The 22,999-nt window shown below is 41.1% G+C and overlaps 1 protein-coding gene across 2 annotated transcripts in view; it reads right to left on the reverse strand.

Moving 5' to 3' along the window:
* Positions 1 to 22,999, reverse strand: part of LRRC1 (leucine rich repeat containing 1) — a 106,776-nt gene that overhangs the window by 60,422 nt on the left and 23,355 nt on the right. For both annotated transcript variants that reach the window (XM_055714502.1, XM_055714504.1), the window contains exons 3-4: positions 14,671 to 14,749; positions 11,355 to 11,444 (exon numbers count right to left, since the gene is read on the reverse strand). In XM_055714502.1, coding sequence (XP_055570477.1) covers positions 11,355 to 11,444; positions 14,671 to 14,749 — 169 coding nt within the window. The remainder of the gene's footprint in view (positions 1 to 11,354; positions 11,445 to 14,670; positions 14,750 to 22,999) is intronic.

The following is a 22,999-nucleotide window of genomic DNA, read 5'->3' on the forward strand; positions in this document are numbered from 1 at the left end:
TTGTTGCAATAGGTAAAACAATATCAACTGTAGTAAAAAAAAAAAAAAAAAAAAAGAAAAAACAAAAAATATAGGCGGGGGAATAATTAAAAAAAAAAGAAAAAAAAAGAGACATGTTCCCTAGTTATCTTGGATGAAACCACATTTTCGGTGTATCCCATACATTAAATATGCTCTGCCTTGTAAAGTTATACAAAACTGTGATGAGCTATCCTAGTGCTTTAACTTTATCAGGACAGCTGCATCATTCCTCTGTTCAAGGGGACAGAAAGTCAGTCTTAAGAGTCACAACAGACAACACTACATATCCCAGGTTTTATCCCCATACCATTTCATACCCATCCCTGCACCAGAACTGGGAGCACCTAAGTCCTCGGGGTACACCAACAAAGGCTTCTGAGGAAAGCATTAGGAAGCACAGTAAGAAATACGCCATTTTATTGTAAAAATGAAGTTAAAAACAGAAAGGTGGAAAGAGAAATGTGGAAAAAGCTAGAAGAAAATTAAGACAGATGATAAAAAAGGACTAACATAAAAGCTAAAGGTGCTTAGTTAATAAAAACTGGACAACAGACTTCTCTTACTTGAGCATAAAAAGTCACGCATCTTGACCTTATGTCAGAAGCACCACACAGCTGAGCACACAGGACCAGGCGTCAGGCTGGGAAACAAGGAAGTAAAGTTGGAACAGGTGAACATCTAAAGCACCTGCAGAAATGCAAGGCCCCATTTGCATCCTTTCCAGAAAGTTTCAGTTGATTTGGGGAATGTAACATCCCAAACGTAGTTTTTCCTCAGGTTTGTAAGACCGCAAAAAAGGAAAGACAGGAGAATGGGCACAGTCCCCATATTTATACAGAACATGGGAAGGTCCTACAGAATAAGGATGGCTAAGGTAGAACACAGCACAGATTCTGAATTTGCTCTGCTATTACATGTGTTATGCAGCAATAGCAATGGCTACAGAACACAATCCAAGGATGCAGCATACAGAAATGAGATATCAAGCTGACAATCTGGTTATTCCCACCAGTTCCAAAGGACTCCAGTTCACTAGGCCTGCACCTGAGGATTACCATCACTTTGAAAATGCCTGCCCCTGCATCTCTACACAGCATATATACTTTGAAACATTCATCACGACACCAGACTGGGAAGGAAGGGTGTTTAAACTAGGCAACTCTTTTTGTTTTTCACACAGAAAAGGAACATGCCATCTTTTTCTGTCAAGGGTCTTCCAAGAGATGAGAAGGTAACTGTGGTACTCTGATAGCAGCATACACAATGCATGAAACTAATCATGTTTAAATACATTACAGCCCACCCCCACTGCCCCAATAAAACTAGGAGAAACATGCATGACCGTACCCCAGGACACACCAGTTAGGTGTCTAGTCACTCATCTGACAGGATCCTATTAAGCTACTCCCATCCCACAAGGCTTCTAGCTGAAGACCGACAATTCACTGAGAACCTGAGGTTTAGCAGCTTTTTCTCACCCAAGGAAACGACAGGGTTAATCAATCACTAGTCAGCTCTCAAGAATGCCACTTACTCAGAGCATTAGTATTTGAAGGTACAGCACATACCTTTGGGATAGGCTCCTGTTCCAGGTCACTCCCAAAAGCAGCCTCTTTCTCTCACCCTCTCTTCACTGACTATATAATTGCAGAAGGAGACTGAAAAGACCAGTCTCCAAACTCCAGCTCACATACCGATCAAATCCTGGGCTGCATCAAAAGAAGCATGGCCAGCAGGCTGAGGGAGGTGATTCTGCCCCTCTGCTCCACTCTGGTGAGACCCCACCTGAAGTACTGCATCCAGCTCTGGGGCCCTCAGCGCAGGAAAGACACGGACCTGTTGAGGCAGGTCCAAAGGAGGGCAACAGAAATGATCAGAGGGCTGGAACACCTGCACTATGAAGAAAGGCTCAGGGAGTTGGGATTGCTTAACCCGGAGAAGAGAAGGTTCTGGGAAGACCTTATTGCAGCCTTTCAGTACTTAAGGGGACACACAAGCAAGATGGAAACAGACTTTTCAGCCAGGTCTGTTACAGAACAAGGGACAATGATTTTAAACTGAAAGAGGGTATGTGTAGAGGAATGAAGCTGGGTTAATTAGCACTGATAATATACAGCTGTGGGCTGGCTTCAGGGGTGGTGGGTTGGCTGATGTAGATAAGGTGCAGCTGTGGCTGGTTCTGGTGAGGGGTTGGGCAGCCAATGGAGAGAGACAAGGAAGAAGTAGAGAGGGAGAGTGTGTGCCCTGGATGAGGAGAAAGCAGCAGAGGGACTGGCATAAAGAGTATGCTGGTATGTGATGGTAGAAGACCTTGTTGTAGCTTGATAGTTTGGAGACTGCTGTGACAGGTAAGTTTACTTTGTCATAAGGAAGAATTTTTTTTATGATGAGGATTGTGACACAGTAGAACAGGTTTCCCTGAGAAGCTGTGGATGCTCAGTCTCTGGAAGTGTTCAAGGTCAGGCTGGATGGGGCTTTGAGCAACCAGATCCAATGAAAGATGTCTCTGCCCACAACAGGAGGGTTGGACTAGATGATCTTTGAAGGCCCTTCCCAACCCAAATGTATTCTATGATTCTGTGAAATTAGGTACCCAAACTTGGGTGGTTTCAAGAGCTTCTGTAGTATGCACTCCTTTCCAGAGGTAACTACCACTTCAGTTCCTCCTTGAGTCCGCCTTATTTCACCCACACACACTTACTGTACCTGCCAGCACCACATGCTTCCTCAGTGTCTGAAGAACCAGCCCCTATGAGGATTTCTGGTGTAATGACACTTCCAATGTAACAAAAGCAAAATTAGCCTTACAGGAAAGAATTATGTTTCCTGAATTTCCTACGGTTCTGTTATCGTATAACCATGTAGTTTGTGGTTTATATGCTCCCAATGTGCATTTTGCCCTTTTTAAAAGAGTCAACACTACATGCTTATTTTGCTTACAACTACTGCTTAATGCTGGCATATAATTAGACAATGTTATCACGAAAGAACCTTAAAATTAATATCCATTATAGGGTAGCCTACAAATAATACAGAATTGCAGCTAGTTTCCTTTTCTCAAGAAGTTATTTCTCCAAAAAGTTCAGCATAAGGTTAAAGCATTTTAATTTTTTTTCCTTCAAATGTCAGCTGTAACCTGTCTTTGGTTAAGCTTTAGCTATGGAAACCAGTTTTACAGTATGAATGATGAAGAGCACTAATGAACTTTTGTAAGATTAATCTGAAAGAATTTAAAGAGAGAGACCTTATACCCACACTATGCAACAGAGGAGAGTGATCTTTGCAAATTCTTAGCTACTGAATCCCAGAAATTCTTACATAAGCCGTAAACTAAAGGAAGTATTAATTTTCTAAATGAGGGTATGTATCCATTTCAAAGCAAACTATCGTCACACACATGAAGTCCTATGGTTCTACCTCAGAATATAAGGGATGCTGTAAAATCAACTGCAAAGCAAGGTAACTAGATTTAGTTTTGATGAAACTGCTGTTATGTCTTACCAGTATTCTTAAAGACCATTCTTCCAGAAACCACTTTGAGACACTCCCCCTCTTCCTTTTTGAAGGCAAAGGAACTTGAAGTAACTTGCACTGAAGTTAAACACTATTCTTTCCTCTCAAGTTTAAGTGTATGATGTGCAAGAGAAAGGCCCAAGGCTTTCCTTAGCAGTACACTTCTAGAGTCTGGCAAGCAGTGTCCTTGTAAATATTCTAGTAAGAGCAATTCTACTAAGAAAATACGATAGTAAGGATTATGTTCCTAACACTTGCCACTTTCTACAGAGCTAGAAGTGGACACAGTGGGAAAATACTCCTTCCCGGGAAGACTAATTTTAAATAGGCACAAAAGAAAGTAAAGTTGGTAACTTTGCCATCTAGACTTAAACAGCAAAGAAACTAGAAGCCAGAGGGAAGATCATTTGCATAGTCAGCTACTTGAATTGAATTGTCAATGCCATCAATTGACTCTTAAAAAGCTACAGATCTTCCACAAATGAAAACAGGATAAAAAAACATTAGAATCTTATCAGCCACTAACTGGAGGAAAGACTGAACAGGTGGCCAGTAGTGCAAGCCACATCCAAATTTTGAAAACAGGAAAGTTCTACAGTTTATGGCCAAGGAATTCCCTAAATATGTAATAAAGGTAGTCTAAGATGCTAATTAAAGCATTTTCTATATGAGCTTGGTTTTCAAGCTGCTTAAATCAGTTTTACTCTCCCTCTCTCTCTCACACACTGCAACAAGCATGGTCAAAAAGAACAGACAGGAAAACTGAACTCTCTATGACCTTCAAAAGGCATCATTAAGAAAAAGAGAGAGATTCATAATTATGGCTTAGCCTGTTCACTTTTGAGTGCCTTAACCAAACCTTCTCCAATTTGCTTATCAAGATTACTGAAACAGGTTGGGGAAGCTAAGCCAATTCACTATTACAACAAGATTTCATTTTCAAAATATCTTCCATTCCACCCATGTAACATCAATCTTCAATGACTTAAAAAATGGGACTACTTTACTTCAAAAAAATATTGCTAAATAGATCTTAAATAACTCTTCCCTGTATAACATACAAGATGCAACATCTCTTATTTAAAGGCCAGATGGCACTGCATTTACTACTATATTTTAAACAATGTTCCTGAAATAAATTTTGAGTTCCTTAACATTCATTTTTGCCATTTAGCAAACAGCTGTGATTGATTAACACTGAATACTCTACCTACTCAAACACTGTAAATATTACTTGTCATGCTAAATTCAGATAAGCCAGCGAGAGCTTCTAATACTATTTATATCAGCCTAGCCATACCACCTACAAATAGTCCTCCTTCTATGTATGTGCAAGATAAGCCTCCCCATCACTTTTGTTGTATCATGTAAGGTATTTTAATCAGACATCATTATGCTGAACCTTAAAACAGAATTACATTCCCTTGTTCCACACAATTTTAAGAGCATTTTCCATTCTATGGGATGGTCCCAAATGTGTAATCCACACTTGAGGTATCCTAGCATACACTAAGAAAAACACAGTCAAGGACTGGCCCAGAACTCCATTACCAGAATAAGAATGCCATCCTGATCTGCTTCTGAATCAATCTGCATTGAGCACATCATCCTTGCCTTTGAAGACCTTGTATTCTCCAGCTACTCTTATTCAGATCAACATTAAAGATTCTGAGTTCAGAAGTTGCTGAAAACTTCAAAATCTCTAGAATTAAACACAGGTATACAAAAAAAAAAAAAAACCCATGCTCTGTGACTTTGTTTCTCTAACACAAAATACTGTGTATTCGTGGTTCCACAACTCTTAAAAACCATGCCTGTAACAAATCTTTATGCAAACCCATGCTCTTAAGTGCAGTAACATCTGCTCTATTCTTTTCACTATGTTCAGCATCATAATGAAATGCCTATTTCAGCGTTCTACCTGCTAGCTGCAGACGTTAAGAGGAAAATTTCTCTGCTTACCTGGTAATTCCCTTTCAGTAGTAAGGTCCACAGATCCATTCAGCCTGCTTGCAGCTTGGGGGTAAACCAGACTCATCAGTCATCAGCATCAGAAGAATAGCCTTCCCATCTAAAGAAATTCACCCCTCCCCATATCAAGAGTTTCTAAAGCTAAAATAACGCTATTCTACTTTCTTGCATCACAGACTGTGCAGTTCTCTGAAAAAAGCTGGGGGGGGGGAGTGGGGGGAGAGAGGCCATAAATGATGGGGATATAACAAATCATGTTATTACAAAAATCTTTTGTTGAATCCTTAGGATTTGGAGATCATGTCCAAGTAGAAGACCATCTGTACGCTTTGGGGGGGGGGGGGGGGGCAGGAAATTAAGATTGCGTATGGCACAGGAAAGCTTTATTATTCGTCATGCTAGAGCTCAGGCAGGGAACTTCCAAAACACGCTACCTGCCAGTCAGTAATGATCTCCTACTTTAAACCTTAGCATCAAAAAACAACAAAAAAAGAGGTAATCCTTATCTTTTTCAGGCACAGACAAGACTGCTGAAAAAATGGTGAAAGATAAAAACCGGGTATGAGCTAGATGTTTGGTGTGCTCATAGGCAGCAGGCTTTAAATCGTAATTTAAGGCACAGTAGTGAAGCTCTGCACTTTGCTTCAGCTGTTAAAGAAACGTGTTGATTTTCTTGTCCCCACAGGATAACCGCCTTTTTCAAATATGCATTTCATGCTGAAAGGACTGTTGTGTTGGCTAGGGCAGACTCCTTATGAAGCACCCATCTGAGAGTCTGATGCTAGATTAAACATTGGAGACGCACATAAAAGGCCTCCCAAAGAAGGTACCTGGATTTCGTTCAAGCCTAAGAACCACAAATAAATAAATAAACACACAAAGCTGACACTATGTCTCTTCTCTTTCTAGAGTTTAGGCCGTGAAAGCACTGCATGGATCTCTAAGTTCCGAAATCTTTGCTGGTAAAAAGCCAACATCACAGTGGGTTGGTGGTGGTGGTGAACTAACCCTGAAGCCAAAGTTACAGAATGAACGCATATGCACAGACATACATTAGGTTATTCATACTACTGTAAGGTATGCCCTAGGAAGCCTTACAGACAAACACCCTGATTTACCCAAATACCCTTACATACAAATACACTGATTTTTTAATTTCAGGAAAAAGTTATGCCCTGTGTTTTGCGTGTTACATGAATAAGGAAGTATTGAAGAAAAATCCTGAAAGCACGTGGAAATTCCCAGATGCTACCCACACTGGGAGGAACTGGTTATGCTTGCTTGTTGGGCAGCTCTACAGGCACACATGGTCCTGCAGAATAGGCAGGGAAATTAGAACTTGCTCTCATCAGACTGAAAAATGCTGTAAAAGACACTCCCACTCACAGTTTAAATGGTGTAACTTGTTTCTCCAAATCGTTCAACTAGCCAGTGGGACAACTCCTGCTTCATGCACCCACCTAATTATTAATTAAAATATCTCACATGCATTAGCATTCACTGTTTTACTCCAGATAGCAACCACACCATGAGTTAACAGAACACAAATCAGAGAAACATGAAAAGTAGCAATGGTAATATTTAAGACAACTAGTCTGTTATCGAGTCCTAAAGCAGCATGTCACACATCTTTCTAGTACGCTTTAAAAAATACCTGAACTTAAAAAAAGAGGAAACCTTCACCTAATAAGCAAAAACTTCCAGCACATACACCAGCATTGGATAAGCAGATTGAAGCGGTCACACAAAAGATAAGTTGACATACACTGAGCAAGAAAGAAGTAAGACAAAAGATTCAAGGGAGGCCTTGCCTATGTTCTTCAAACATCCAGTTGGGACCCTTTTGACAACAAAAAGGACAAGAAAAATATAAAAGGTTTATGCAAAAGAACACTTAACAGCACAGTAAAAATATTAAAAGCAACTCTACGCATCAGTGGCCTGAAGATGGTTCAGACGTTGGCCTGGGACAGTGAAGCTGGACACTGGCATTCATCTTATACATCAAACGATGTGAAAAATGGACTGGATAGCTGAATTCACGAGGAAGATGTGCTTCTACTAATGGTTCACTGCAAAGCAATTAAAGTCTACTATCTGCCATTAGGAAGAACTTCCTAACTAACTTTCAAAGTACTGCTGCTTCAAAAATATTGCCATTACTTTTGTTGCTTTCCCCATTTAAAACAGTAGGGCAAATCTGCAGTGCCACAACATTTTAAGTAGGTAGCTTAATAAAAACAAAAACAAGAAAGAGACACTAAGTGCATACTGATCCCTGTACTACATGAAGATGAATTAGAGATTTCACTGCCTTTATTAGACAGTTTCCCAGACAAGAGCGTAAGACCCTAAGAATTTAGGATGCATTTCTCCAAGTTTCCACATATTCCAGTGGCCAGAAGACTGGCAGCAAGCACAGGGACTTCGAGGTTTTGCCAAAACAAGCACAACTATGGTAGAACAAACCACCAGTATGTATTTTGTTGCTCACTACTTGACAGATCTCATATAGAGCACACAGGTCCAGACTATTCCATCAAACACCACCATGGATTATTATCCAAAGCACAGAGAAACTCCAGTAAGGCATTTGCAAACATATCCAAACACCTTTGAGAGCCTTACTTGGTCTGTTCAGCCAGAAAGACAAAATTAGCATTACTTTCTAACTCCTAGCATTTTTTGAGTCCAGCAAGTGCAGAGGTGAAAAAAAACAGAGAAGGGAATGAAGAGCACAAGTAAGCAACCTTTGGAGAAGCCACAGAGCATTTCACTGCTTTTATCAAACACAAGGTGGTCAGACGCACCGCCAAATTCACATGCAATAAATGATGACAATTTTGTGAACTAGAAAAGGAAAGCCGCACTTGTTAGCCAGACTGAAAAAAAATAAGTCTATTACTTACAGATCTAATGCTAAAAATTTGATAGAAATCACTCTCACAGGCAAGTAAGCCATAAGGACTTCAGATTACAGTTCTAACTAGGCACAAACAAGACCTCCCAGTAATTTCCAAGGGGAACAAGTCAGGATACCTTTCTGTCACCAAGACACTCCCCAACAGACTTCAGGATAACTTGCATTTTCGATGGAATACACTCATGCTACATTAATATTCTTCTGAGTTGGAAAGCATACATCTTTAGTCCAAGCTTACCGTCGACTTCCCAATTGCCATATTCCCATGCCATACCATGAATACCTGCTGAGCCAAAGACAAGAGCCCCACACATTTGTCTCTGCCTCTTTCCGCATAAATCTGACAGCAGAAATTTCTACTAATGAGATTTAAGTGTGTTTATAAAAATACAGTATTCATATCCTAGACAGGTAACCTGGAAGCCCTTTCCAAATCAAAGCAGACTGGTCAGACTTGAACAGAAGTCTAGCCACGCAGCAGAACTCACCAAGAGCACCAGAACAAGCACTTGGCTCTTCTCAAAGTAAGTGAGGACCTCTGCATTTTAGCTTCAATATTGGGAATTGCATACAGACCTTGAGGGAGGCCAGGTTACAACAGCTCACGCAGGGATGAAATACCCTCATAGCATATCTCTGGACCAATAATCTTAGGACCTTAGGATCAACAATAGGTAAATTTTTACCCTTATTCTTGCACAGCCTCACATACTGACATCTCCACAAATGTCTGGTATCTTCATTTTAGCTGCAGTTGTTCCCAGTCATTTGCTCCAAAACAGAGGCTATCACCACCCACACTACGAAGTGACCTCTCAGGGTAGCCAGCAACCTTCTTCTAGCTACTGTCTGCAAAGCTGCAGTCCACCTCATGCTTTGAGAATCACTTCAGCTTGTCACATTTCTTGTATTCATTTTCAGAATCAGGCAAGATCCCAGATTTTTGGCCTTGGTTTTCAGTAACTGCAAAGCCTGAACAAGCCTGTTCTTACTGCTAGCGCTACAAAAAAGCTGCATGAAAAGTTTTGTTAACTTTTAAAGAAAAGGAAGAATGTCACAAAAGTCCCAGCCCATGGAATTTTTAGGTAAGACTTTGCCACAGTCACTGGGCACATGTTAGCTGTACCTGTTAGTGCTTGTGGATCGTTTCAAAAGACATCCTCCACTTCTGTTGCTGCTGGAGTGGTGCCAGCTGACAGCTTTCATACCCATGGGAAATGGCTAAAGCAATGCTGGTCTGAACTTGACTACATTGCAGGAGCTCTTACTATTAAGATCCTTTCTGGAGGACTCCTCTGTTTAGAAATAGTTGGGTTTTACTGTTAGGGACTATACTGACTCCCTAAAGAATGTGTGTTAGAAATATTTCACTTTATGAATGGATGTCCAAGATTAATAGGTCTCTACCAATACTCATGACTCAACTTCCGAGTTACCACAGCTTTCTGAAGTAAGATGGAAGTGGTTCAGTACATGGCAACTTAGAACAACAATATGGGCAAGGTAATCATAAAGGTAGGTGCAGGTTTAAAAGGAAAAAAAAAAAGGGGGGGGGGCATGAAAAAAAGAAAAGAGAACAATCAGGTGCTGCAAGAAATTTCTAAAATGGTATGTTTCCCAGGAAAAGTAACAAACTATAACTTCTCCAGAGTTAAAGCTGGAATAGCAAGTTAGATTCTTCAGCCTCCAAAAAAGCAGCTGGGGATATGGGGATACAGGAGAAAACTACAAAGGCACTGACAGCTGATCAAGTACATAGGGATCAGCTGCTCACTGCCTCTTCCAATACTAGGGATCACAGGCAAGGTAGGTAGAGCCAGTCTCAAAAAAAAAAAAAACAAACCAAAAAAAACAGCAAGAAATCAATGAATGCAACGGGTAATAGACCTGTGCCGCTATTTGCCAGGGGAAAATGCTAAAGATGTCTACACAATCTCAAGGAGAACCTGTACAAATACCTGGAAGAGAAATTAATTATGGGTTACCAATCAGACAAACCAACATCCAAAGCTCTGGAAATCCTGTGAACCAGGAATAGTCAGGGGATGGAAAGCATAAGCAAACATACTTTTCTTCTTATTCTTCACTAGGCATCTACTTATGGCAACTGTAGAAGGAAGCTGGGCTAGATGAGCCTTTGATCTGAACCAGCACAGCCATTCTCACATATTCAAGTGAGGATACATGTAATTACCTCTTCTCCTTCAAACTGGAAGAGGTACCCTGCTGTCTACTAAGAGGAGAGAGATCTCCCTTCTGCAAGTGTGGATGTTTTATTTCAGTACAAATGAGACAGATAAACAACGTTCACTTGACTTTCCACATGTGTCTACTTCGGAAGTCTGTACTTGCAACCCTGTACTACCTTCTAGAGTTAAACACATATTAAAAGCTTATCAAATTTCATCTTAAGATCTATGCCTTTGAGTTTTCATCTCCACAGCTCCCACTGGAGTTTTTTTCAGGATCAGACTGCTCCTGTAGTTTGGAACCTTCTAATTTCTATCCTGATCACAGCCAGCTTTTACCCATCTGTTCTTCTGCCAACAACCGCCCGGTGTTGAGCTAAGCTGCAAGCCATCTGACAAGTTCACAATAACGGATCAATGGGCTACTACAATGAAGGAAAGCAAAAGGTCAGATTTGCATCACAAAACACCTAGTTAATTTTGTACCTAAAATTCCAAGTTACTCCAAATCACAGAGAACAGAGTTGAAACACACACATGCTTCTGCTAATTTCAAGTGAAAATGCAAAGTTATTTTTCTTAACAGATCCCTCAGAATGGAAAGAACATAAAAATAAATGCAGATCTGTAAATAACTTCACAGATATATTACATACAATGATGTAAGTCATTTATACAATAGGCATAATAATAAACAGAAAATAAATTAAGATAGTAATAAAGCATGAAGAACTTACTTCCCAATGTTTTCAGGTAGTGCTTGCAGAGAGATGTCGTTTACTGAAAGACACGTTAGATTCTGTAATTCAGGAAAGCTTTCAGGCAACCTATGGGGATATTAATTCAAATCGAGGACTTAGAGCAGAAATATTCACATTCATGTAATACATACTGGAAAAGAGAACATGCAGTGGGGAAAAAAAAAAAAAAAAGTCTATTTAGCAAATACACACAGAGGGAGGCATGCCCAGACTTCAGCATGACTCTCAGAAAATTCTAAGGATCATAGTAAGAAAAAAAAAACCAACCACCCATGGCTTAGAGACTTTACAGTTTCTTCTGTGTCAAAGAACAGGTAATACCCCTGTCTCCTAACACCCCTGCCACCGTTCCCTGCCCCTAGTTTGCAACTTTAAAAAGGTATAGGGCTTGAGAACATTTTTAAGCATTTTAACAAATTTTAAAATAACAAACATAATAAAAAAAATTTTTTTTACTACTATTTTCCTGTACTAATATCCTGTAATATTTCATTTACACCTAAATGGTACAATAATTGAATTATTTTTATTCAGGCTTCAGTTACATACATGCTGAGAGCATGGCCATTTCACATTAGCTACTACACTGCTCTTCAATTTCTGCTTTTTGAAGAAACAGTCTGTTCACTAAGAAGACGATGTTCCCCTGTTACAGCATTTCACATTTACTGGTTCACAACACAACAGTATGTAATACCTCCCATCTTATGCTATAAAATGCAGACATATGCAAAACGCTCTCAAAGCTCCCAAAGCTTTTTGGTCCATCACCCAACCAGTCTTCTGCAAGGCTCAGCGCCCCCCTCCCCTCACACAGACCGATTCCTGTACCACTCACTGCTCACTGGCAGCTGGGTTGCACCAAGCAGCTAAAGTTTGCAGTTGCACAGAAGACAAGGTGGGGCAAAACAGGTGACGAGACAAGAGGAGGAGAAGCCCCTGGCCCATCCATCCAACTTCTGCTTGACCCCCAGAAAATGCAACCTAAGCTCAAGCTATAGCATTTGGTTTGGTTCCTGCTCTCCTCATCACCCAGCTCAGGGCACATGGCACAACCTGCAGGCAGCTAGCCAAAAGGAGATGTGTACCTACAGGTAAAGACAACTGCGCATGATGAGGAAAAGGCAAATTACAATGGGGGGTAAGGGGGACTTTTCGTGTGCTCAACTCCATACTGCACTGTTTGTCATTTTCTGGACCTTTTTAACAGAACATGCTCGATATCTCCAAAACGTGAGCTCTACTGTAACTATTCATTACTGTTTAGGCACTAACAGGTTTCAGGCTGCAGTTAAATGGTCTGATTATCTTTTGGTCACCCCTGAAGTGGACAGATAGCTGGACTAGATGATCATTGGTAGGTCCCTTCCCACTAGAACTATTCTATCTGCAGCATATAGTGGATTCCCAGTCTAATCTACAAGAAATGTGGCTGCTTTTAATTAATATAAACCTGAAATCAGCTGAAAACACCTGGAAAAATGGTCTGTCAGCTACTTTCAATGCTGCAGGTTCATCAGTCATTAAGTTCAACAATGAGGCAGCATACTGTATTAGTGGTAGGACATTGACTGGGAAGATCTCCAACTGGCTTTTAAGCTTAGAGGAAGAAAGGACAAGAATTAATGGCTAAAAAAAGTTCCAGGATATCACACAAAAAAGGAAATCACTACTAGACTTTCCCACTCTGCCTGGGCAAATTAACACCAAAAGCTACATGCTGGTAAGACTGAAATTCTGGATCTCATCACAGAAAATACCTGGCAACTGTGTCTCAACAGCTTTTGGTATCTGTGTTTTCTAACTTAGTAAGCTGCTTGGAGTGATGTTTTCCAGGACACACATACACTTTGGAGCCACTTTATCAAAAATTTTTAAAATTCCCTTGAACTGCCAACAAAGAGTTACGGATCTATTTCATCCCATCAAAAAGCCTTTCCACCCTTTTGTTAATTCCACTCAGCTGTAGCTGTGCATTACACTTACTGCTTAAGCAAACACATTACTTGGGCCCCAGGCCTTATTCAGCACAGAAAATGGAGAAGGATAACTAGCACACTACTACAAACAATTTTGATTTCAGTACCACGAGATGCAGCTCTGAGCTTTTCCGAGCTTTATGTAGTGCACACTGATGCCTGGGAAAAAGCTGTTTGGTGACCCTCACCACTTGCATATCTAAACATCAGTTCAGCCTCAGTTTGCTTTACTGGATTTTTGTGGTATTATTGTCCTCACTATATAAATGGGTTACAGAGGCACAGGGATTAAGATCACAAGCATCCCTTTAATGCTTAGAGATGTGCCTTTCCACAGAACTTAGGATGCACTATGGGCAATATTCAAAGTGCACTTCTAAAGAATCTCAGCTGTACACATGGAGAAGCCATCCTGCAAAACCACTGGAGCGGCTCGAGATATTACAGACACTCTCTTGCTTGTAAGCAGTACAGCATCCTAGCCAGCCGGCTAATTGTGCAAGTATTGCTAGACCATCTCAGCGCAAAGCAAAGCAGGTCAGCAAGCACCCACTGTGAATACTCTGGCTTATGTAAATTGCAGAGCATCACAAAGGAGCTCTGTGGCACCGGCTGGTTTAGGAAAGAGTTCTCCAAACATTATTCAAAGGCCTTTAACTAGCAGATCACTTCTTCCTTGCTATCTCCAGCCTCATTTTGCTAGATAAATTCCAAGTCCTTCAGCAAATGGAACAGAGAAATGTGAACAAAACTCCTCCTCTATACTGAAAGTGTGTGTAATCCCCAATCCCCTCATCAGAACGTGGACTGGCAGCAGCTGTAGCAGCCACCAACATATGCAATGCATTTTTGCCACATGTTACTGCATGTCACTGTGTCCCAATTGATGAGAGGGTGATGAAACACTAGTCCAAGCTTTAATCATTAGTAAAAGCCATTATCTGCAGCGGCTGATGTAAAGTCTGTTCCAAATCATCAGGCACCTGGGTTTGTGCCAATGCATTCGTGCTACCCACTGCCTTATCTCTCCCAAGTATGAGCATGCTTTTCCTATGCATTTAAGAAGAGAAATGAAAATTACTTGAGAGACAATCAGATTTACATTTTTCCTGGTTAGCTAACAAATTTCATCCCCTCCCAGGGGATGAAACAGATCTGAACTTTTGCTGCGGTCCCTGACAGAGACAGACACTGTTGGCAAGATTTCATAGAAATCCTAGATCACAATTTTTAAGGACTTATTTAAAATTGTAATTGTTACAGCAAGATTATAATTCTGGTACAGCAGGTACTAAGAAGAAGGTGGAAGTTACCTAGTCAGTGGATTCCCACTGAAATCTGCTACCTGTAGTGCTCTGCAGAATGAGATGCTTTCTGGTATTTCAGGAATATCTGCAGAAGAAAAAAAAAAGGAACAAAATTGTCAACAACTGTACTGCATCTACACTGAAATCACTGCCTCATTACATTCAGCAACTTGCTATTGCAAGGAGTTACCTTAGTATCTTTCAAGACATTTCAACATGCAAGACTGCTTCACATCCACGTAAACGGCTATCACGGCAGAGCCAGTTTGTGCTTTTTCACCCCCCATTTCCCCCTCCTGCTGCATGCTTGTCTTCCTGATCCTAGACTACTCAACTGTCCTTGGACTGATCTTTATCAGCCTCTGCCCATCAAAAAATAGACTCTCTACGTGCAAGAACCGTCCTAAAAACCAACCAAAATCTGAACCTCCTGTAACCTGATCAATACATGCCCACAATCTGGGATGGCAGAAAGTACACGGGGAGGGCAAGCAAGGGAAGGAGGAAGTGAACGTGCAAGTGTATCCACCCGTCATGTACACTCATGGGAGCAGAACAAGCCTCCCTCACACTAAAGCCAGGTAATTTGAAATACTATCCAAATTAACGGGTCCCAAGTAAGTGCTAGTACGCTACTTCAGATTGCCAGAAAGTAATCAGAGATATTTGTATGTAAAAGCAGATTTATTTTTCTTTAGTACTTCAACATAAAACACTACCTACTGAAGTTCGGCATGTTACATTTAAAAATAAAATAGTCTTCCGGCCCTCCTACATCCAGCTGTATTTCCACAAATAAGCTGTGGGTCCTCTGTGTAAGTCCTTCGCTACTGTCATCGAGCTCCAGCAAAAACGAAACAAACATGTTTGGTTTCCCCGTTTAACAACTTAAGATTTTTATGATTCATTTTGAAAAGAATTCAAACAGACAAAAAGCGCAAATCTTGAAGTAAAAATCAGAATTCTGTTTCCAAGTTTTTTTTCTTATTTCCATGTTTTTCTCCAGGGCATTACATCTACTCCATCCCCTCTTCCTGCTGCTCTCTTCACAAAGAATACTTTGGGAAACGTTTTCATAGTTTCCTCATGCAAGTGGCACCACTGACCTCAGCTGCCACAAGTGATCTAAATACACTGAAAAATATTTGGAAATTGGGTCCCTTCCTACCTAGCTGAGTAACTCAGAATTGACTACCTATGTATTTCCTTCAGCTCTTCTACCCGAAAGCACGTGATGGAGAGAGGAGGGGAGAAGAGAAGAGAGTACCTGCTCATCAGGTTCATGTCTTTCGAGGTAATTTGAGCAAATGCATCTATTTTGAATGACTCCTAGCTCAGAATGCAGAGCCTGGAAGAACATTTTCCAAATCCACAGGTCACCAGTTGCAAACGAACAATCAGCAAAATGGTGGTAGAGGAGCACCTCCTGGGAACCTTCTTCTTTTTCCCATGTGAACAGGAAGGGCTGGAGGGAAGGAGGGATACAGACACCCCCAAATGGCTTTCACTCCATCCCAAGCGGTGCTTCCTCTTGGAATGGAAGGAAATCACTCTTGCCTCATGAACCCCAGTACACCCAGTACACTCTCCAGGCACAGCTTTGAAAACAGCTGGGGCAGACGGAGAAACGGTTCCTAATCATTATGAGTAGCTCTGGAGTAGTCTAACCACTAACCCCAGAAATACACTGCATATTCAGAAAGTATATTCACTGTATCAAGCATCAAATATAAAAATATCAAAATAATGACTGATAAAATATCAAATACCAAAAATATTAAAAAAATTATTAAGAGAGGCGAATACCCACAGTGCGACATATCAACACAAGCTGTGCTTCCACAACGTCAAGCAAAGCCACCTAGGGTGAGGTTTGCACGAAGCTGTGCATGCAGCACAAACAGTTCCTTCGGTACACTTGGTGAAGGAGAATAAACTGCTTTTAAATCTACACAAACCCCAGGACCCATCAACAGCATAGCTGTTCCACAGAATGAAACAGGTGACTTCAGAGACTACGTCCTATCAGAGATACGTTCTCACACCCCCACTCCCTCATAGCAGCTTTGGTATTTGCGGGGAAACACTGGACTTCTCCCAGAAATCCAACAGCAATGAGACAAATTCAGAGTGAAGTGTTAGGTGAGACCTTTGAAGTTAGAAGGGACAGGTAACACTGAGTCCCCAGGTGAGGGCGAAGCCGCCAGCCGCAGGGAAGGAGTGGAGCAGCGGGCAGGACTGCAGCGAGGTGCTGGGCTGCGGCTGGGAACCCCGCGCTGGGGACACCAGGCAGGAGGGCAACCAAGCCTCATGGTCAGGCTCTTCAAACCTCTTCACAGGTTCAGTCTCAAGTCTGGGTCCAGCACAACACACGCCAATAGATCCTCCACAAAGAATCTCAAAGTAGCCACACAACTACCACAGGAGCCACAGGGCTCCCAAATTTAAATGGGAGACACTTGAACAACCAGCCTATTTCGAAGTGCCACGTTCACACGAGTCTCTGCCGACCTCACTTCAGGAGCCAAGACTTCACACTTTATTCCTTTCACATGGTAGGTACAAACAGGTCTGAACAGCACATTTAAGTAATTAAAATGAAAAAACCCCACAAGTTTCATTATGATTGCCTGATTAAATGATGACCTTAAAGTGATAAATTCTTGTAATGCTCAAAGCACTTAAAAGCATCTGCCTGTCACTAACACTCCAGAAAGTAAAAGCACTGATGCCACTGCAGGGACATTGCTCTCTTGCAAACAGATAGATAGCAAATTAACAAAAAGAAACAAGTAGTGTTAGTTTAACATTCATGTAAATGCATTCACTTTTGAAAGGGTGTTCTAAGAAATGCATACAGTACACAGAAATGTAAACCTTCCCTTTCTCTACAAAGCTATGCACATAAAATCAAAACAGTATCAAAATTGCATTTACAGACAGCAAAGCTGATGGTTTTCCCCATTCTGTGATTGAGTGCCACTGCATAAGACTGAATTTGTACTACCGAATTATTGACAACAGAGGTCCTACACGCACTCAAACAGACATTGTTACTTCTACGTTGCAGCAACAAACACTGATACTGAGCTCAGCTAACAGCAGCAAGTAAAGAATGTGTCATCCACCATTTAATCTTCATACCACCCTTTCCTGGATAAGTAGCTGGAAAAGGGACATTGCTATTTCAAAGCTTCTGAGTACTCAAAATAGCTCATTTCTTTGCAACCAAGGCAGCATCCACAGCTTTTATACATGCATATATGTACATACACAACCTTTTCATATACAGATACACACTTTTCTATGTGAATCGTTCTCCCAAATAAGAAAAAAACCAAACCAAACCATACACACACACAAAATCAAAGCTCAAGTAGAAGTAACTATCCTAATTTGTTTGGGGGGAAAAATAATTCTATATGTATGTATATACACGTGCACACACATAAAAATGCAACAGCTAAAGCACAAGTTAAACATAAATCCTCAGTGGCAACATTTCTGAAACTAATGAGGCTACTGATTTTCTCCACCAACATGTAGTTTCGTTGCCATACTGCAAATAATTTCTCTTTACTTCTGTATGATGGACTATGAGAATCAGAAATGCCTTCTCAGCAAAACTATTTTGATAAGCTTTTTCTGTTACAAATCTTGGGTATTATCTGTAAAACCCAACAAGTATTTAAGCTAAGTAAAAACTACTCCAATACAAGATACTACTTGAAATAAGACAGTATAGGCACTGCTTATAGTTTGGGTGCATTTACAAATTACTGCTTTGAAAATGAAATGTGCTTTCCCAGCCTAGATATTCCAGGCTAGGAAGTCACTACCTGAGCAAAAATCTTCACTAAGAGATGGTAACAGACACAAGGAAAAGAAAGGAAATTCCATTTCTATGGGGTTTTTGCATGTAAAGTGCATTCCCTCTCCCCACTGAAACTTTCACTGTTTGTTTTTGTCCTCCACCTAACTGGACAAAGACAAAAATTCAATGCAACTCTTTGAACTGAGGATCATTATACATTTAGTACATGCCACAAGGTTGAAATATAACTTTGTCTTAACTGCAAGGCATTTTAAAAAGATTTCTCAGGCAAAAAACAACCAAATTATGAGCAGATGCTTTATCATTACATGTGAAGATCACTGTAACATTGTTGTTGAATAAACAAACTGAGAAGAGAAAAAGCAAGGAGCATTTTAGTATATGACAAAAAGCCTGGAGGGATAATTATAGCAGAGAAGATGATGGTCCATAATAGAAGCATTGACATAAATCAACTGAAATGCAGCAGAGGATATTAAAATATATAAAGAAATCCTTCTGTCTCTTGATGGATTAAGCAGCTTTCATCACTACTGCTGACTGCTTGATTTCGTTACAGACATTAACACATACACCTCTGCCAGTATCAGCAGCAGTAAGTCTGAATGCTTTTCTTGCCACTGCTGGTTAACCAGCTCAAATCCTACTTAAATATCTAGGATTCTTCTAATGCTACACACTGACGAATGCTCTACATTTACACAATGCCCCAGATGTTCTGTAATAGAGATTGTGCAGCACTGCTAATAATAAAACCATAAACCAAGCATAAGCCCTGTGACGTATGACAATACAAATACTGGCAGCAAAAAGAAGTCATGCCAGCAGAAGTGGATCAAAATCAAGCTTAGCAGTCATGTATCTAAGAGGACATATTTCTTCCTCACCCCCTTTCAAAATACCTCTTCAGATATTTATACTAATTCACACAAGAATTTGCTAACCATCTAGCAAGCCTTGTAGAGGTGACTTAAGAGGTAAGTTTGACACTAGGGGATTCTGTACTGTGAATGAGAAAATTACTTTTAAAAATTCTGTTGTTTGGTGCCAATTTTTAAATTTTTTTCTAAGATTTTTACAACAGCTACACCTTTTAATACCCCATTCCTTCTTCTGATGGCTAAGAGGGAGAGGGAAGAAGACAATATTATTTTTAAACAGATAAAACCTTTTGTATGGCATATTTTTCCCCCATTTTGCATGAAGTTTCAAGAACTGATAACATATTTTTTTTGTCTACCCAAAGGCTACGCAGCCAGCATCCTTTATGCATTCTGCGACAGGGAATATGATTTTCAATACCTAATCAATATCAAGACAGCAATGGCCAGGAAGGTCCTAATCTGCAACAGGGCTACCGGACCAGGGCTACTCAAACAGTGGACTCCAGCTTAGAGTAAAAAGTATTTTTAGAACTCTGCTGAAGTCTTAAGACATCAGAGATGCACTACATTCCTGAGAGAGAGAGTTTACAGTGTTCAAGGGTCTTTCAGGGAGCAACTACTGGGTGGTGCTACGTTCTCCAGGTATGAAGGCAACACAGAACACCGTGCTTTAGAAGAACTGGAGCTGGCGCACTGCACACACCCCAGCAAAAGCCAGCTGAACAGTCCTAATCTAGGTGGTGATACTGGAAGGCCCATCACCAGGTAAATACAACCCAGGCAAAACACCTTCACTGCTTGGTGATTAGAAATTTATTAAGCAGTTGATTAGTTTACACCAAATGTATACCCGGCAGCCCATTCCAGACTCTGAGACTGAAACCCCTCACAAAACGCAGCATTACCCCTCAGGGGAGAGTTAACCAGCAGCAAACCAGGTCTCGTCCACCCACTTCAATACGCAGAAGACCTCTCCCCCTGCCTCTTCTCACATATATGACATACAGGATCTACAGTACATCACACATACACACACAAAAGGTCCACTGAAGCATTAAATACTGCAGTGCTCAAGTGATTTAGGAGCTGTCACAGTTTAACCCCGGTCAGTGACTAAGCCCCATGCAGCCACTGGCTCACTCCCCCCTCAGTGGGATAGGGGAGAAGATCAAAGAGTGAAACTGAGAGAACTCGTGGGTTAAGATTAAGACAGTTTAATTGGAAAAGCAAAAGCCACACACGCAAGCAAAGCAAAACAAGGAATTCACTCACCGCTTCCCATGGGCAGGCAGGTGTTCGGCCATCCCCAGGAAAGCAGGGCTCCACATGCATAGCGGTTACTCAGGAAGACAACCACCATAACACCAAATGTCCCCCCCCACTGCTTCTTCTTTCCCCAGCTTATATACTAAGCATGACATCCCATGATATGGAATATCCCTTGGGCTAGTTTGGATCAGCTGTCCTGGCTGTGTCCCATTCCCATTCCCCGTGCCCCTCCAGCCCTCTCGCTGGCAGGGCCTGAGAAACTGAAAAGCCCTTGAATCAGAATAAACATTCCCAAGCAACAACCAAAACCATCTGTGTGCTATCAACACTGTTCTCACACCAAATCCAAACCACAGCACTGCACCAGCTACTGAGAAGAAAAATTAACTCCATGCCAGCTGAAACCAGGACAGGAGCTTAAAGGTTCTCTTCTCACTTCCACAGAGGTTCCTCTGTGCCACCCACCTCAGAGGGATCTCTGAGAAGCGTGCCCTTGGAAAAGCTCTCCAGTCCTGCTCTCCACCTCCTCCACCTTCCAAACATGGGAGGAAGGAAACTGCCCACTTGGTCAAATACCTTGCACGAAGGAATTTGTGCTGCAAATATTTGTCTTTGCAAAGGGCTCTTCAGCTGGAAAGCCCAGCTGAGTAGGCTCCTGCCTCACAGATGCCACCACCACATCTCCGTAACCTCCCCAAAGCAGCCAAGCGCGGCTCCCAGAGCTTCTGTCTGCAGAGGGAAAGGATGGAGGAAGGTTACTTCTCTCTCTTCATTTCCACGTTCCACATGACATTCACAATGATCTGGCAGGCTTCTTTTTTCTTAAAAAAACAGAAGGTTTTGCTACTAGCCCTGAAGGCTGAAGTAATCAATGTCTTTAGGTGAAATGCTACAGTTTCTGGGGCACAGTGTGACAGGAGTCATGTGGTTCCTGCAAAGTCTATTGAGATTAAGTGGCTCTTGCACAGGTTGTAACACTTTCCTCCTCACACTCTGAGGCTGATAGACAAAATACAAGAGATAGGGCTCTTAAGTCCTGTCTTTATGGCTCTAAGGAAAATTCGCACACAGATTCAGGTTGGGTTTTCTCAACTAAATCCCTTACTGTATAATTAACAAGAAACTGAAGCGAGGTAAGCATCTCATTCCTCCTCCTCACCGCTTCTGGATAGATCCTTTTTCCAAGCAAGGAGAGCAGCCAGGGGAAAAAAAACCTCACAAAACTGCATTTGCTGGATACACAGATATTACACACATTACTTGAAAGAAAACTGTGTGGGGTCATAAAAACAAGCTGGTTTTTAAACAGCATGCAGTATATCAACAGATTATCTTTCTCAGCTGCAGGAAGAAGTAGTAGCAGAGGACCAGGAGCTGCAAATTTTAAACAGGAGGTAAAAGAAGGGAGGGCAGGGAGGTGGTGGTGTGCTCAAAGATCAAATCACAGGGAAGCAATAGTTCCAGGTGAATTAAGTGGAAGTGCCCAAGTTCAGCAAGGAATTTAGGTCTTCTACCTTTTTACTGACACTTTTTAACACTGAAGAGTTAAATGAGGCTAGGAGGCATTTTTATAAGGATTCCATCTTTTGGACCTCAAGGCTAGCAGGAATTAAATACTCTTAATCTGAGAAGCAAGAAGGAAAAAAAGTAAAAATTAGTATTCTACCTATGAAGCAATGGATGATGGAAAGCATATTCGTGTTTTAGCGGCAAAGTTACAGAATTACTGGATTAATTCTTCAGTAACTCTATAGTCCTGGCATCTAAACTCCTCAACAAAAAAGAAACCAAAACCCACAGACCTCTGTGGATATAAGAACTAACAACACCTGTTTGCAGATCGCCATTTTATGATCTCTAATCTAGGTTACCTGGAAAATGAAGTATTTATGTCATGCCCATATGCACTGTCTGATACTTAACACATTAGCTGATACTTCAGCAGGCCAAAGGTTTCTGTCTTCAATTTGTCCTGCTGCTTTCAAAAAAAACTCACAACCAACCAAAAACCGAACAAAATCACCCCCAAAAAAACCCAAACAAAAAACCCCTTCAAAATCCATAGCCTTCTCTGGAATTTGAATGAAGCCAGACACTGTTGTAGCAAAATTTCCTTAGGAAAAAGTTAAATCTGGCAAATATACCATGATGGAAAAATCCGCTTTTCTGTAATCCATTTAAAAATAGCACCTTCTAAACTTATTTGATTATTCCATCATGAGACTTCACTTTTCTTTCTCAGTCACAGTTGACACTTGCTGCTCGCTCCTTCCTCTCCCTGATGAGCCTTGCTCAGTGACCAGGTTGACTTTTCTTCCTCCCCTTACTTCTCCTGCTGTACATAAAG

Source organism: Falco cherrug, chromosome 6 (genome assembly GCF_023634085.1).
Source record: "Falco cherrug isolate bFalChe1 chromosome 6, bFalChe1.pri, whole genome shotgun sequence".
In the NCBI taxonomy this organism is placed as follows: domain Eukaryota; kingdom Metazoa; phylum Chordata; class Aves; order Falconiformes; family Falconidae; genus Falco; species Falco cherrug.